Source organism: Centroberyx affinis, unplaced genomic scaffold, assembly GCF_046629955.1.
Source record: "Centroberyx affinis isolate AG114_WGS23_722 - 3 ecotype Tasmania unplaced genomic scaffold, CSIRO-AGI_Caff_v1 ptg001740l_1, whole genome shotgun sequence".
Classification (NCBI taxonomy): Eukaryota; Metazoa; Chordata; class Actinopteri; order Beryciformes; family Berycidae; genus Centroberyx; species Centroberyx affinis.
Window position 1 is genome coordinate 154916 of NW_027280144.1, and position 17408 is coordinate 172323.

At 43.0% G+C, this 17408-nt stretch overlaps 1 protein-coding gene across 1 annotated transcript in view; it reads left to right on the forward strand.

Moving 5' to 3' along the window:
* The window catches only part of LOC139652015 (protein kinase C alpha type-like), a gene marked incomplete at its 3' end in the record, with an annotated part of 123966 nt that overhangs the window by 88850 nt on the left and 17708 nt on the right, over positions 1 to 17408 (forward strand). The window contains exons 4-5 of the mRNA XM_071528938.1: positions 3524 to 3635; positions 5597 to 5725. Of these exons, the coding sequence (XP_071385039.1) occupies positions 3524 to 3635; positions 5597 to 5725 (241 nt within the window). The remainder of the gene's footprint in view (positions 1 to 3523; positions 3636 to 5596; positions 5726 to 17408) is intronic.

Consider the following 17408-nt stretch of genomic DNA (forward strand, 5'->3'; position numbering starts at 1 on the left):
TTGTTGCAATTCCTTGGTCGCCAATGGAGGTTGGTAAAAGTCGTAAATTACTCAATGCCCCTTTTAATATTCGACTCGTAAATTTGAATTTTATTTAGTGTATTCAAATTTAGCATTTAAAATGTGATGACAGCAGCTGAAATATAAACAGCTCGGGCTGTCGTTTGCCACTTCCACAGGTTTGAGATGGGCGAGGGATGGAAAGAACAGTTTATTTGAGTCGTGTAAAAGGCGTAAAGCATCAGCGGACAGACAGAGAGGCGGGCAGACAAACAGACAGATTAAAAGCAAGATCTGAGGAGCCTCAAAGTGTCTCTGCTGCAGAGGGCCAGAGGGCCATGTCAAACTGACAAAACGGCAAACAGCAGAATTGATCAATGTGGCGCCTCACTGTGCCGCATCAGCTCTCACTGAGATTCATGCTGCTCCTCTTCCTCCTGATATATTTCTCTCAGGTCAGGCTCCTTTCATTCATCCCGCAGTACTTTGACACTGTATTTTTCAGGCTGCTGCTGATGCAAAAAAAAAAAGAAGCATATTAGGAGGGATATTCTTAGCAGTCAGTCCGAGTAAGTTGAGGAATGCCCTCGTTCAGGGGAAATGCGGCTCTCCGGTTTCCAGGGAATAAATAGACAGGTGTTCCTTCAAACGGATGCACTGCAAAAGCAAAAAAAACAACAAAAAAAACAACAACAAAAGGTTCTAGCCTGGATAATGTTCTCAATGCAAATCCACTTAAAGGGATTCTAACTCTGAAAGAGGTTTACAGTACGGCGCAAATTGAGAAAGAGCAGAGAAAGCACTTTGAACGGCTGCTTGGGGAAAGTGGCAGTCGTCCAGTTTTCAGTCGGACGGAGAGTGCTTCATAAGCCACGCGTTAAGTGCATGGGGGGATGAATGAATGAATGGAGGGATGGATGTGACGTGAGACCTTGGAAGACCCGTCCCTGTACAATGGAAGTGCTGCAGCATTGTAATTGGTCTGGAACATGCCAAGAAAAAGCAGCTGCAATCGGCTTCAATGATACCCAACCATTAAAGCACTGAGGAGGAGAAGGAGTGTTTTATAGTACAATACAACCAAATAGCCCTTTTGTAATTGGCCCATATCTAACATATACCATCTGCCTGACTTTATATCATAAAGTTGAACTCTATTAACTCTTAATTTCATTCCTTCCTGCTCCGCACACACAAGAATCAAACGGAGATGGAGAGTGATAAAGTGTCTTTGCTTGTTCAACAGATTACATCTCAGCTTCCAGCACCCACTTGATATTTGCTTAAGGTAGAGTTTGCACCAACTGCCATTTATTGGGGAGCTGTCTCAATGTAGTTTCAGTTTGAACACGGTCTGCTTGATACATGGACGGTTTTGCTACCCTTGCTTTATTGAATCCTAAGTGTGCTGCAAACCTCTGAGGCGACAATCCCGAATGGAATGGACTCGGCTCATGAATGTTGCATCCCTAGTTTGGTTGAGGATTGACTCGTGAATGAGAACTGTGGAATGGATCTGTTTTTTTTTTAGTAGATTTGCCACCAAGATTATGGTCCATAGAGCGATTGAACATATAGTTACAGGACATAAAGTAGCGTTTTTCACCTTCCTATCAAGTGACTAGTGATACTCATAACTGTGTGAAAAGCAGTCTATAGATATATAGGGTTAGGGTTAGGGTTAGGGTTAGGCTAAGGTCAGGATTAGGGTTACATAGTCTGTGGAGATGCACCAAACAGGGAAGTGACACTTTGTTGAACATCTACTTTTTGTCACCTTATACTTAGTTGAGTATCAATATTGGACTATCCAAATAAAGCGTTACCCAATGTATTATCTTCATTCAAAGTCCCAGAACCAAGCGCTCTGAATCATACTCTAGGCCTTGTTTAATCTACCATTCCTTCCCCTAACCTGTCACCACTATGCAGTCACCAGGGGTTAATTTATCTCTAACTGTTCCTCTATACATTTTACGCTCTTAGACTTTGCTGAGTCTAAACTCTTCTTCTCTGCATGCAAAAGTTGGTCATGATACTGAGTATTTCCTTATTTGACTATCCAAACTGCAGTATGAACAAGGACACTGGCCCACTGGGAGAAGCCTCTGACAGAAAGATGTGCACTGCACCGGACTTGAAAAGGGGGAAGAAGCTACTCCATGCAAATCCATGGTCTGTGGTCAGGGGTGATAATGCAAACCAAGCACAATAGATGGGTTGTTCTATTAGTACTGTCTTACAACACAATCCCTGATACAATCACAATTACTGACACACAGCCCCACCCCCCCCACACACACACAAACCAATAGCTCCTTAACTACCTATTCTGAAATGCACTGATGAGCTGTTTTATGTTTCTCCATTAAACCATAATGTTTTTCATACAGTGTCTAATTTAATATTTATGGCCTGCGCCTGAAGGGATCAACTGGGGCAAAGAGGAGGCTAATGATACATGTAAGGCTCTGGTGGCTTTGATGACTCACACACACACACAAACACATTTATTGACTGGACCAAATGGACTTCTTACCCCAATAATGTCACTAACTGCATTACATGGGCCTGGAGTCTAGTATTTGTGGATGACTTGATTAGCATAACATTGTATGCGCTTTCCTGTATTCAAAATGCAATTTCTGAAACTTTTGAATTAAATGAAAATGTGGAAGTGGTATCTTTTTTTCAGTTATTATGGTAATAACTGAGAACTGAGAATATTCAATGGTGTCATTCTTTCCTCAACACTCCTTATCTGGATAAAGCCTCAAGTGTTTGCTGCTGTCTTCGAGTACAGTGCAATAATGTCTTGATGTTCTGTCTGTACTTAAATGACTGTGGCTTTAAACATGAATAGCTTAATGGCAAACGTAATTCATTGAAATTCCCATCTGTTTGATATTTTGCCTGAGTGCCTTTGGGTTTATTTTTAGCCCTCGGAGTGCAAAGGACTCAATTCTCGCTCACCGCAAGAGAATGCAGCGATTGAGGTAGATGGTCTGAAAATTCAATGACAATAAGAGGCTGATGTTAACCTCTGAATGTGTCAAAGGCACATTGATTGACCCGCCACTTCAGCTGTTATGGCTCTTGCTCCAAATCTGAGGAAAAAAGCGGTGGTGATTGCAGTCATTTGATAATCAGCGGTAGACTTTGTCCCCTGGGGGATTTTTATATTTGTTACAGACAGTGGTGTCCTGGGATTTTATGTATTCTATTTCGGCAAGCTGTCAGGATGCAAATTTTGAATCATCATTGCCTCATACCAATACCTTCATATTTTTACCCCATGAAAACGCATCGGATTTATCAAAGCACAAAATGATTTGTTTTCCACCTTTAACTTGACATGTGTTCCATACTGTACGCAGAACATGATCTGTCCAGTGCCTGCTTTACAAAAAAGCATACATTTTCATTGCTTGGATTGACAGTAAGTAAACTGATGGACTGATTCCCTCTTGCGTTCATGGTTTCATTCATTCTAATGCCTCTTCTCCTCTTCTGCCTCCCTCAGGACCCCAGAACGAAGCATAAGTTTAAGATCCACACTTATGGGAGCCCCACCTTCTGCGACCACTGTGGCTCTCTGCTGTATGGCCTCATCCACCAGGGCATGAAGTGTGACAGTAAGTGCACAAGTTTCACAAGATTTGAACCTGAGGATCACATCATATAACATGGAGCAACTTCAAATGTAGAAACATCACCTGCAAATGTAGCTGAACTAGGCACTCCCTGTGTTTGGCTTCAGTTTTAGACATAAATCCGCAGCGATTTTGCCTGTGCAACAGCACTTCACAGTGTGTCCAGGCAGCTGTGCCTCATCAGCGGTATAAGTGGACGCTTACAAAGTACATCAAACCTGTCAGGTGGTATCACAGGCTAAAGTGGATGCTCGAAAACTAAAGGAGAAAAGCCAATCCAGTGCAGTTCTGTGATGCGGGTCAATGATGCTCAAATACATCATGAGCTGGGGAATATCAGTGGCTTAAGTGGGTCCAGGCACATCTAGTTCTCTTGATCAACATCAACGCCCAGGAAAGAAAAAAAAATCAATCCCATGAACCCAGTTGTTTCTCTTCATCGAATAGCACATCTCTGTGTATTTTCCCTCCTCTTGAACTTCCCCATATTAAATTATGATACTATACACGATATACAATACGATACATGATATATGATATACAATATACAATACGATACACTATACGATATATGATATACGATACATGATATGCGATACATGATACACGATATATGATACATGATATGTGATATACGATACATGGTGCACGATATACGATATACAATATACTATATACAATACACGATACGATGCAATATACTTTACTCACTCACTCACTTGGACTCACAGTGCAGCTTGTTCTTCACACAGTATGTATTGTAAATCTGCAGCTATGCTCAGTGCACCTTAAATATCTATTATCAAAGCCTCACCAAGTCTTTATCAAGATCCTTTCCTCACCGCTCTTCCCCTTCACCTTGTGTTAGTAGATTAAAACCTGAATGCCTTAATTAGCTCCTAAATACATCATCCTCCACCTACCACAGACCACCATTTATACTTAATGATGGCTCCGGGGTGTACATAAATAGAGATTATGATGTGGACGGCATGGCAAATTATTTTGGCAGATCCATTGCACCTCACAGTGCACAGTGAGATGACAGTGTATTTTTAAGCATGGGTGAGACACATGGCCACCGAGGCCCGTCTCAGAAGACTCGCAATTAGACACAGAAATTAGGGACGTATTTGTTTGTCAGGGGGCCTGCCGTTACTTTCCGTTTCATCTTTTCACCCCGCTGACACGGTGGCGCGATGATGTAACCGCCGGCAACACACATATCGCTCACACACACACACGCATGTACCATGTATGCATGACATCATGGGTTTGAATCTGGGTCACAACCTCTCTCTCGCACAGCTATCAGAAAAATAATCCTTTGACATAATACCATATACGGTGTGCTGTGTATATACATAAGGCCATATGAAACGGAGGTATGAGGTGGATGAAATGTATATGAAAAGTCCAATAATGAGACACACATACTGTATGTTTTTGTTAAAGCAGTTATTGAAGCATTAAGCCATGAGAGGCTCTGCTGGGTTCGCAGCACATTGTTTTTGTAAAATGGCGGTAGAAAGAACGCAGATGTTCAATAAAACTAATTATTTATTGATCATAATTGAATATACAGTATACAGTATTTATCTTCCACCAAGCAATGTAGTCCTTCAGCAAGTAATGCACGAGTAGTGATTTTTGTTAGCTCACTTACTATTTTAATAATTGACTGTTATGTGGTCACAGGTGTGTGTTTATACAGTACTATATATTGTTACCTTATATCATTCATATTTAAAGTAACTGTTATGTGGGCATAGGTGTGTGTTTATCAGGCCTCAGCATCTCAGCCAATCAGAACAAAGCAAACAACTATTCAGTTTGACTGATCAAATGCATAAAGTCTTGGATGCCATCGAGTCCTGTCCCTCACCTCTTTGCTTTCTCTCTCTCTCTCTCTCTCTGTCTCTTCCCTTCCCTCCACCTCCCAGCCTGCGATATGAACGTCCACAAGCAGTGTGTGATGAACGTGCCCAGCCTTTGCGGGATGGACTTCACCGAAAGGAGGGGGCGCCTTTACCTCAAGTGCGAGGTCAGCGGGGATAAACTGCAGGTCACAGGTAGGCCAAGGACCCAACCATCCCTCACCTGCTCTCTGTAGCACACAATGGGTTTTTTGGTGCAGCAACTAATCCTTACCTTGAATTTATTCTGTGTGTGTCTGTTCATTCATTCATGCCCCCAGGTCGGCTGGGACGGGCAGCCGAGGGTATTTTTTTTGGTGTTTTCAGAGCCTACTTGTTTTTGTTCCTTTTGTGTGCCTGGATCAATTTCAACACATTTTGTCAATAAACCCAGGCTGGCCCATTTCACCAATACACACGTTCTCTGTCCCCCCCCCCTGCTGCCATTAACCTGAATTGAACCTAGCTTGCCTTTAACTCTGGCTCACCGCTACCGGCCATACAGAGAAATCCGGCTGGTTAAAACCCGCGGCCGTCCTTGCGATTACCATACAAGAGACCCAGGCGATTCCCTATGGCCGCTCGGATCGATACGGCCTCTCCCGCTATCGAGCGCTCCCCCGCGAGGAGCAACTCGCCGTTACGCCACGCTTGGAAAGGCGCTCCTCCTAAACCCAAACCGTAGTCCCCGCGGTGCCTGTGTGGTCCGGTGCGTGGGCCCCTTTGTGTTGTTACCCGTTTTAAAAATCCAGTCACGACTCGGCTCTGTGTTGGCCGGAGTTTCCGCTGGGTAAGGACGAGCGCGGCTGAATTGTTTCCCGGGGAAGCAAATCGGACGGCTAATATATTCATTTATGTCTCATCAGAATTACAGAGACAGGCAGGATCAGAGCACTGCGGTCGTGAGCGGGGTCACGACAAATACAAGCGCTATCTTCCAATTATTCATCGGTGGTGCCGTGCTGCATTATCATATCATTGGCTATTCCGGTTGTTTTAATCACTGATATACCTCTAGATTCAAAGTGACACCTGTTCTTTGCCTGCCAAGCTCAGGAAGGACAGCAAAGCAATGGTTTATACTGATTCTTAGTATTTATTTCCCCTCTAGATATGAGCCGAAACGGTATCTCCATATGTTATGTAGATGAGTTTCTTATGGGAACGACCTCAGGCCACGACTGTGAGGCACTGAGTCACGCGGTAAATCCCCCCGGCTGTAATGATAGTGCATTAGGACATCTGCTAGAACAATAGGGCCGGTTCGGGAGCCGACAGCAGGCGCACATAATCATTCAATTAGCAGGCTAACGGGGGTCAGCGCATCACAAGACCCCGGCTCACAGCTCCACTGACTTATTCACTTATCAAATTATCACCTAGGAGGTACAGGCTGAGCATGGGGTGAGGGCTGCAGTCACATAACACACACATGCACACACATTTGAAAACATTTATTCTATACCTATGACTCAACTAGCGCAACGTTGTCTTGTCTCTTACATTACAGGTCTTTGCTCTCCTTATTTTTGGTTGGAAATCCGCTAATTAAAGCGTATTCCGCTGTTGCACTCATTGTAAGTCGCTCTGGACATGAGTGTCAGCTAAAAATGTAATGTAACATGTAAATGTAAAAAGGGGTTAGCCTGTAATTGGACACTTATGGGTAAAAGCCCCAACTCTGCCTCTAATGATGACTAAAGTGGAGCAGAATCTTGCCAACTGTCTGGCTCTTGCCTATGGTAAGCCTGCTACTCTCAGCCAGTTTAGCAACCCTCTCTCTCTCTCTGTCTCTCTCTCTCTCAGGGATTTCATTTTTCATTAGTTGGCGTAAATATGTCCTGTAGATGTAAAAAAAAAAAAAAAAGTTTATCAAATTTTCTTTTAAAGTGTTGAAACGCCCAAACACTGACGGCAACAAACACACTTAGCTCACTTCCAAGCATATCGGCCCAGTCAAATAATGGCCAAATATTTAGTTTAGGTTTTGGGCTGAACCCTAAACTTGCTTCTCTTCCCTCTCTCCATCTGATTTTTACCCTCAGTATGCAGTCATTTCTCACAATCCAATCATCTGGACTGGATCTGGCAGAGCACTCCTGGCTTTCTGTCCTACCGGCTAGTTAATTGCAGTCTCTGATTAGATGGCTGGAATAAAGGACCGGGGGAAAATGAAATGAAATATTAAAAGCTATAGCAAAAGGAGGCGGTAGAATGCTCACACTTGAATCCTGCTCCTGCTCCTTCCATCAAAAGTAAAGAACTCCCCCACGCCCCCCCCCCCCCCCCCCCCCACCCCTTTACCATGCAGGTTTTTCTGGTCTCTATTCAAGAAATCACAATTTCCTGCTGGATGAGTGTCTTATATCACCGTTAACCCTCCTCATGAATTCCTGTGGCTTTATCCGCCTCAGAAACATTCCAATCCAACGCTACTGCTTTCGTTTTGCTGAGCCATGCGCCGCCCCAGACTCCTTGTTGTTATCAATTCAGGATCGAGCGTGTGTGTTTGCGTGTGTGTGTTTGTGCATGTGTGTGTGTGTGTGTGTGTGTGTGTACACCAGGGCTAGGCATCCAGTATAGTCTGCGGTTGGAACGAGAACTCGCAGACTCGCCATTCCCTGATGTACACACACGTGCGCGAGTTTGTTTGCATGTGAGCGCATGCGTGTGTGTGTGTATGTGTGTGTGTGTGTGTGGGTGTGTGTATAGAACTGCTGTACCAATCCGCAGCCCACTCAGGCCAGATTGTATCACAGATTATCGGTGCGCTGCAGTAGACGGAGCGCTAAGGCAAACAGGCTGCCAAACAGGATAGTGTTACACCATGCAGGGTTTAGCAGGGGAAGGTGCAATGGATAGCTGGGAGGAGGAAAACCTTATAAAGCTCATACTGAGGTTTATCATCCCAGAAACACCCGTGTGATCCTTTTTATTGGTGTGTAAGGGCGGGATGCTGTGTGTGTCTGTGTGCGCGAGAGGATTTGTCTGTGTGTGTGTGTGTGTGTGTGTGTGTGTGTGTATGGACACCCTACGATTGGTCAATTTGTGTCTGCCCTACTTGTCTCACACACAGGGTTATTATAGGGATTTTTCATTCGTTTTTATTTTTATAGAATTTTCCGTTTATATTATAAATATTTATTATATATTTGTATTATTTGTTATATATTTTTATTATAGTTTAAGTTCAGTGGGTTCATTTTTAGTCAGTTTTAGTTTAGTCTTCAGTGTGATAGTTTTTTTTAGTTTTTATTAAATTTCAGTTCTAATTTTAGTATTTTTGGTAGCAGTGGTATTTTCTTATTTCACATTTTCTGTGCTTATTAATTAACACCTCTGTATAGTCTTCGTTTTAGTTTACAATAATAACTGTGCTCAGACACGCAGGCCAAGCTGTGCACACAGATCCCAAGCTCCCCTATCTCTTTGTCATAAATCAATAAGGCTTATTGGAGCCATCTGACTCCACAGAAAAACACATGCTGGAGATATTGAACCTGTTGAGCTTGGCTTCAACAGAGACCTTTTATGTATAATTTGCCTCAGAAGCCCCAAAACAGTGGAAGCGGGTTCAAATGAGATTTAAGGGCCTAAAGCGCCAGACTGATACCTTCTTTGTATTCCGGTGAATTCTTTCCACGGCTGATGCTGCTTTTTTTTTTTTTTTTCCATGGACTAACTGCTGTAGTGTTTATTGAACTCATTTGATTCGCTGTTTAAGGAAGATTAGCTTTAAGCTGGAGCTGACGTGCAAGGATCCCCCTGCCAACCCCTACTACACACACACACACACACACATCTACAGTGACAGTATCAGACACACACAGCTTCCATCAGTATAGCCAGAATGTCCAATAGGAAATGACACGACTGCCAGGGGAAACACACAAGACAGACAGAGAGACGAATAGTGAAAGCATGTGTTTTTGTTGTTCGGAGGGACAAAACCAGTCCTGTTTCCCGTGGCGGAGGACCAGCAGTGGGCTCGCTAACCTTTCATTCCTGCGAACACACACAGCTCCCCTCTGTCCCTGTGCCGCTGGGGAAGACAACACGCCCTCACGCTTGTCCCGGCGGACCTATTGTCCATTGACTCAGGCCCTGGTGGGAGGCAGAGCCATAGCAGCGGCTGGGTAGTGACATGGAAAAAGGGGGAAAGCAGAATTAGGTTTGAGTCAATAATATGATGCGTCTAATATCCGAAAGCTATCCACATTCTCTCTTTTTTTTTATTTATTCTTATCCTCATCGCTTCTGTGTATATGTGTGTGTGTGTGTGTGTGTGTGTGTGTGTGTGTGTGTGTGCGTGCCTGCTACTCCTATGGGGCTGTGTGAAAGACAGTGGTAATAATTACATTTCCGTTTCGCTCCCCCGTTGACTCACCCAGTTCTGCAGCAAAAGCCTCATTTAACAAGCCCTCTGCTCTCTCTTTTTCCTCCTCACTTCCCCCCTCTCTCTCTCTCTCTCGCTCTCTCTCTCTGTTTAACCTTTTCATTACATTTTATCCTAATTGCCCTCCTCCTCCTCCTCCTCCCGTGGCCCGATGTTTCTCTGTTATTTGGTGGAATAAAAACTGCTGTGGGAGTTCTTGTGTTGTTCGAGAGTAGGTGCAGTGTCAGTGTGGCGTAGGTGTGTGTAGGTCCGATCGTTTTGCTGAGAGCGGATATACAGTATACTGTAGGCGGGGGTGGATCTGGGAAAACCAGAATTTACTGTCGAAGCTGCTGGAAGTGGAGTGGTTCTAATTCGATGAGACAGATGTGATGGGATAAGTCTAAAACACTGTTAGAAAGCAGCTTTTGGTGATGTAGCTTGCATCCCTGGCCCCGTCCAGGGATGCAATAAAGCACTCCATCCCTGGTGTATTTTTTCTTATAACTGGGCAAACATAGAAGACACCAGGTCACATCGAGATATTTCCGGTGGAGTTTGATAGTAGAAAATTGCTCAGCGATCTAAAATGTCAACGGGAAATGTCAGGTTTTGGCGTCAGTCCCACAGAATCAAAGAGCTTCTTTCTAGACTCTCCGTTCTGCACAGATGTTCAACAATCATACAGGGAGAAATCCATCGTAGAAGAGGAAGAGAGACCACAGTGCGGCCACAACTCCGGGGCTAGTCTTAAAGGCATTCTGGGAAATGTAGGAAATCACTAGCTGGAATGTAGAAGTAGACGTGGCAGGTTGAGGGAAAGTGGATACACCACAAAAGTAAATTGCCATACTATATCACCAAATAACATCACACATCGATGGTATCTAACAGTGTGAGAGTATCTGTGGGTGGACACACCCACTGTCACCCGACCTCCCGTCCTCCAGCATTCCACTCAGGTGTCTACAGAGGTGCTCACCCAGGTTTAACAACACAACATGTAATTACATCCAAACCCTGTGCATTGGTAAAAGTGCTCAGACTTGTCATCATACAGTATATTTTCAATGCATTTACCTAGAAGTCTAGTACTGTAATAAACTCATGTAGGGGCCCTGATATTTCATCAATAATTAATCAACTTAGAGTAACATGGTTAGCTTGGTATGAAGTCAGACAGTTCAAAAACAAGGTGTTTTATTCTAATGGAGAGAGAGAGAGAGAGAGAGAGAGAGAGAGAGAGAGAGAGGGAGAATTGACCATAGCCTGCAAAGACACCAGGTTTCCCCACTGTTTTCCCCCCATACCTAGTACTTCATCTGTCTCTCTCTCTCTCGCTCTCTCTCTCTCTCTCTCTCTCTGTCTCTCTCTCTTTTACCGCGTTCAGCTGAGTTCATTTATCATTGAAATGTCAGAGGTCCCCCCCCCCCCCCCCACTTACTTTTATCATGGAAGTCTTTAATTGAATATCTGCATGCTCCTCATCAATACGCTGTTTTCTGCGCCGCTGTTGCGAGCCAGCTGCCTCCAGATCCACAGAGGCACTTTGTCCTCTCCTAATCGCATCCACATTCCCAGCAATTTGCTCACTCAATCAACCCATCAATAAATCAGTAAGCGTATTCTGCCTTTCCCTGCGTTGGCTCTCGCAGTCCGAGGTGGATTTACCGGAAGGCGAAATTGAAAAATTCCCACACATGCCAGTCGGAATCAATCTGGGGTTTTGGACACAGCCTGTGTGTTGCCAATTGCTCATCACTGCTCCGCGACGTGAAGGCAATTTACTTACCGCCATTGCTTCCACTCTGCACACCTTTTTCTTATGGTAATTTCCACGCCTGTGCAGTAGCAGTGTCTGAGTCATTACGCAGAATAGCCTACAGTTTCTTGCCAAAGAGAAAAATGACTTAAAACCCGGCTATTATTATTTTCCCCTATGAATCAGAGTTGAGATGGAGCAGCTGACAGCGCTGGCATTGGTACCAGTGCCAACACTTTTTCCACTGCAGGGCTTTGGCAGGACCAGGGCCACTGGAGCAGCGGTTTCTGCTGGCTTCATGTTCTGTAGTCACAACCTCGGTTATGCAGCTGTTTTCTTGTGTTATATTGCTGATACATCATATATATTATTATGAAAAATATTGCTGTAGAAAGTAATCTAATTGAGTTCACATTTGTTGAGAACATAGACATCAAAATCATTGTGTCCCTGGTAGATTGTTGGCTCCGGTGCTCCAACACTTTAGCATACACTATGTTGAGTGATAGTAGGCCACTAGCATTTTCCAAAGTAAGAAGACTGACCTTTTAGTAATAAAATGTTGTCAGTGGTTTTTATTATATGTCATTTAGATTCATACATTTAAATAAAATATACAGTATATCTTTAACTCAATATAGCTGTTTTATTGGTGGAACTATTTCTGGTGAGCAGCTATGTATTCATCCACTGGGCAGTGATTTTTAGCTGCACAACAGTCTCCCATCGCCCACCATGTTCACTTCTAAGGAAACAGAACAACTCACAGTCCTAGTGCTGTGGGAAGAGAGTCCACAGGGAAAGTAGTCCCTAGTAGTTCAGAACAATATATTTTTATCACATTTTGTGTAGATGTTACCAATATCCAATAAAAAAAACCCCAAACCATACTTACCATTTAGCTTCTGCTACAAGTTCTCATTTTCTCACTTTAGAGATAATGCTAGTCACGTACTATCACTCATAGTGTATGTTAGTGTTAGCATGGAGCCTACTATCACTCAACATAGTGCATGCTGAAGTGTTGCACTGGAGCGAAAAATCCACTTTTGGAGTTTATGTTCTCATCACTTAACTGTTAAGTTGACCAACGGGCCAAAACCTCTGTGTATTCCTGTTAGAGTCATCCTCACTGCATGTGAAAGCCAGTGAGGTTGCATAATGCCAGACACAGAGGGTGTGTGTGTGTAGGGGTCAGTAGAGACTGACCGGGACTAGCTGCCATAGAGCCCTTATTGTTGTTTTCACACCCACACCATCAGTCAGTCACAACCCTACACAGTCCAGCAGAAAACAAGACCATGATAGCTTTAGCGCTGCACAGTTAATAATGTGTAATCATGTATTATGATTTCAGTTTCCACAATTAATAACATAAGATGAAACTTGAATGATCGATGTGGGGAAATATGTTGCAGCAACAAAAGTGATACAGCACAAGGGAAAAGACAAATGCAAATGGAGCTATTAAAAATAATGCAACTGACAATTTCACCACTGCATGTTAAGTAGAAATGTATGAATGAATTTGTGAAAAAATGAACTACAGCATTACGATGGTATGCATAATGACGCTATGATGTAGCCAGGTTTACATGTGCGCTACCAAAGATATGAAAATATATGCAGTATGAGATAAGTGAGAAAATATACAAATAGCAAGATATATGCAATTTATAACACAGAATATTAAATATTGAAACCAACCGTAGATGTAAAAAATATAGAAATGGAATGGAAATATGTTGATATAATGTGTTCCTTAAACCATGGACACTAATAAATGTAAATAATCATGGCCACAATATTAATATTAATATCATAACCTAACCATGCAGCCCCAAGTGCTTTATTACTCTCTGTACACAGTAAAGCCTTATATCGGAGGGAATGGACTCTCTTAAAGGTCCTTGGAAATGGTGTTTATAGGTGAGCAGGGAATGTTTGAAATTCAAACTAAATCCCAATACAGTATGTATTGAATTTGAAAAGTATATTGGGCATCTCTACAAGGTTTATACAGATACAAAATATGTATGTATTTGTGAACACTTGAAGTACTGGCATTGCTGCACCATCTTAACAAGTATTTTGTTCTTATCTTGTTTAACTAAAAAAAGAAAAAGATCATTTCACTTGAATTTTCTTAAAACATGTGACCTTTTATTGAAATATGTTGGATCACTCCACCAGTAGCAAGATATTGTCACTTTGCCACGATATTTGTCAAGTTGATTTGCATTAGACAGAAGTAAGATTTGAAGAACTAAAGAACTTGTTCCACTTCAGAGAGGAATCCTGAAGGAAAGCCTCTGAGCGTTCGGCATGAATCATTTCCATGTAACATTGCGTTACAAAGCATACAGTCATACTCGCTAATGAATCATGTTGTTTTTTTCTGGCGCAGTCTTTTGCGGAGTGGGTTTTCAAAGAAGGGACACAGACGGGGTGGGTGGAGAGCGAAACTGGAGGTTTAAGGTTTATGGGCCTTGTTTACCCAGGGAGGCGGAGTGCAAACACGGCTGACCTCACCTAATGTCAGCTGAGAATAAACAAGGCTTTGTGCGTTCGGTGTGGATCGTATGAGACCTTGTAGCGGCGGAGGAGTGGATGTTGTAATATCCACACTCAGACCCACTTGCGTCCTGTACAGTAACTTGACAGCTGATGGGGTTTCCCTCATGGAGAAAATGCTTCACGTCCTAGAGAAACAAGCTAAGCCGCTGACAATACATCGCAGTATGTCAGACTCGCTTGGATCGCACTTGCCAACCTCGAGAGTCCAAAGATTTTTCAAAGCTAAGACACATTATTTCCTGCAGTCTGCTGACTTTTTACGTATAAAATAACAATGAAAATATAGTGCAAAAGCTGCTTCTGCGTCTTTTCATTTCTTTCTAAAATGATGATGATTTCTAAAACGATTCTATTATTTGACTTAAAAAATATACATTTATAGAAATTCATAAAATTACTTATTTCCAAAAAACAAGAAAAAACTCACACACACTGACACAGGTCTTCCGGACTGAAATGTTTTAATAAATGATCCTATCCTTTTTCTTGTTTTCTGGACTACAGTTTTCTCCTATGCACCTGTCACTTGCTTCCCAGGTGTGCAGAAGCTTTACTTTATACTATTTATATTTTGCAATTATATATATTTAGCAAATTTGAACATTAAGTTCTATATATGTAGGCCTATAAGCGGTATAGGTGCATTTGGCTCCAACCACAACTGAACTAATAACATAACCAGAGAAACTGCATTTGTGGTGTAATGTTATTTTGTTGACCTTTTGGAAACAGCAGTGATAGATTTTTTTGTGTTCATAATATAGTAAATCTCAATAGTTCCTGAATGGATGACATTTTGTTAAGAATCACCTCTGCGGCTACACCTCTCCTGTCATTTTAACACCTGCACATACACACACACAGACTCCCTCCTCCTCCTCCCTCTACCTGTCTGTCTTCCTTCCCTCCCTCTCTCCGTGTCTCAGCGGGACTTCTAGACAGAGAATGGCCGAACTTTGTTGGCAGTGTGCTCTCTGCTGCCAGACTCCCAGAAGTCATGTCATTGGTATTCCCAGTCTGTCGCCTCTGTCCTGCCTCCCCTCCCCCTCCCCCTCCCCCTCCCCCTCTCCCCTCTCCTCGGCACGACACACACATTTAAACTCACGCCTCGGCCTCCCTTCACTTCTGTCTTTTGTTTGCGTTTTCTTTCCGTCTTTGTTTCTTTCACTCTTTCTTTCCTCCCCTCCGTCCTTCTTTCCTACCGAGTTAGCTCGAGTTACATCACCCTTTAAACAATTTTCCAGCCGATAACTCGGTTTTGCAAAACAGAAATGCAGAGGAGTGCTTCCTAATTGAGTCAACGATTTGGTCGGCTGGCCTTTTTCAGATCATGAAAAATGCAGACTTTGACTTTTTCAGACTTATTTTCCCCTGCAGACCTGTGATCTATTTCTCCAACAGCGCAGGTTAGAGAGCTCTATGAATTTTACAAGTCCAGATTCAGGTATTTATTGGCCTAGACTTTGTGCGATGCTTAACTAAGTATTTAGCCCAGGCAGATTTATTCTGCATCGGAGCGTGTGCAATACGTTTTCCAAATGGTACGCAGGAATCCGAAATGACCAGTGAACTAAAGAAGTAGAAGAAAGGCCTAGAAAGTCCAGACATGGGAAGAGAAATAGGAGCAATAAAAAGGATTAAAAATTCTAACAGTCAGCAGTAGAACCTCAGTAAGGACGGGGTTGAAGAGACAATCAGCTGTGAATAATGAATAAAAACCTAGTTACACTGATTAACAGTAATAAATTCAGTAAAGCTCAGTTGTAATTTTAGATTGCAGGAGGGAGAGAAGTCCTTCATCTGCTAGTAATGTACATGATGTTTGGTGGCTGTCCAGCTTAGCTTGGGTTTTCTACATTCCCTTTTTAAGGTGCCAGATGTCAACAAGTTGTTCTTGTGTGTGTGTGTGTGTGTCAGTGTGTGTGCATGTGTCTCCAAGTGAAACAAACTGACATACACACAGATACATGACACACATCCACACACTACACTACAAAATGTGTGCTTAAGGGCTTTACAAATCAGCTTGATTTGACTCGACTTTTACATACAGAATCCGGTCCAGCAGAAACCTGGCAGAAAGGTCTCTGAGAGCTTTTTTTTTCCTTTTGCTTAACACCGCTGGTGAAGACATTAAGATGCTCCCTAAAGTGCAGTGGGGAAAGGATAGTCAGACGGTTTCTCCAGCCTCTTTTCCGAGCCGGAATTCTCAAAACCCCAGATCATTTTGATTGGCAGCTTCACTCCTCCCCGGTTACGAGAGAAGAACCGCACACACACACACACACACACACACACACACAAACCCATTCATCTTGTACGGCTGAGAGGAGGTGAAGCCATATAATTACAGCTGTGTCGCTGGAAAAGCACAGGCACAGCAAAGCTCGATTAGATAGTCTAGATTTCCCCCTGCTGGCCGCGACCGGAAGCGCACTTTAAATTGATTTCAGTGGCTGGAGGAGACCGGTTCGCAGTCGATAAGCACATCACCTGCTGGTCTGGGCGAAGCTGAAGACACACGGCAGGTACAAGCACAGCCCACACACTCAAATGCCCTCAAGGTATATTGACAGAGTTATATAGCATGAGAGAGTTGTGCAATTTACAGTTGGTGAGCTATAGATTTCCTGATATTCTAGCAGCAGTTCTGGCAGCACAGACTGTAATACTGAAGGAGTGTTAAATAGCCTAACATGCTTTGCAGAAAATATCTTTGTATCTTCAAAACTCAGATATTTTCATTTGATTTGAATGGCTTGGCTGCTTCAGTCAGAGGTCAACTGATTATTTAAAGCCACAGTCATCATTGTACAGGAGCCAAATATTCTGGGAATATGATGAAGATGATAATGCAGGCAAATGGTATTACCCACAACTAGCGTGACCACTGAATCACACACACACAAACACACACACGCACGCAACACTCAAAACACAACACCTGCCGCTGAACAATGTCCCTTTGCAAGTCTGTTTCGAGGCCTTTTCTCAAAAGGTCATGTGGGTGCCGGGACTTTGCATACGTCGTTTTTTTTGGGGCTACGTGTTAAATATTCAAAACCTGACCTTTTGCAATGTTGCAAAGTCGAAAGCCGGAGAAGGAGCTTTCTGGGCCGAAAAAT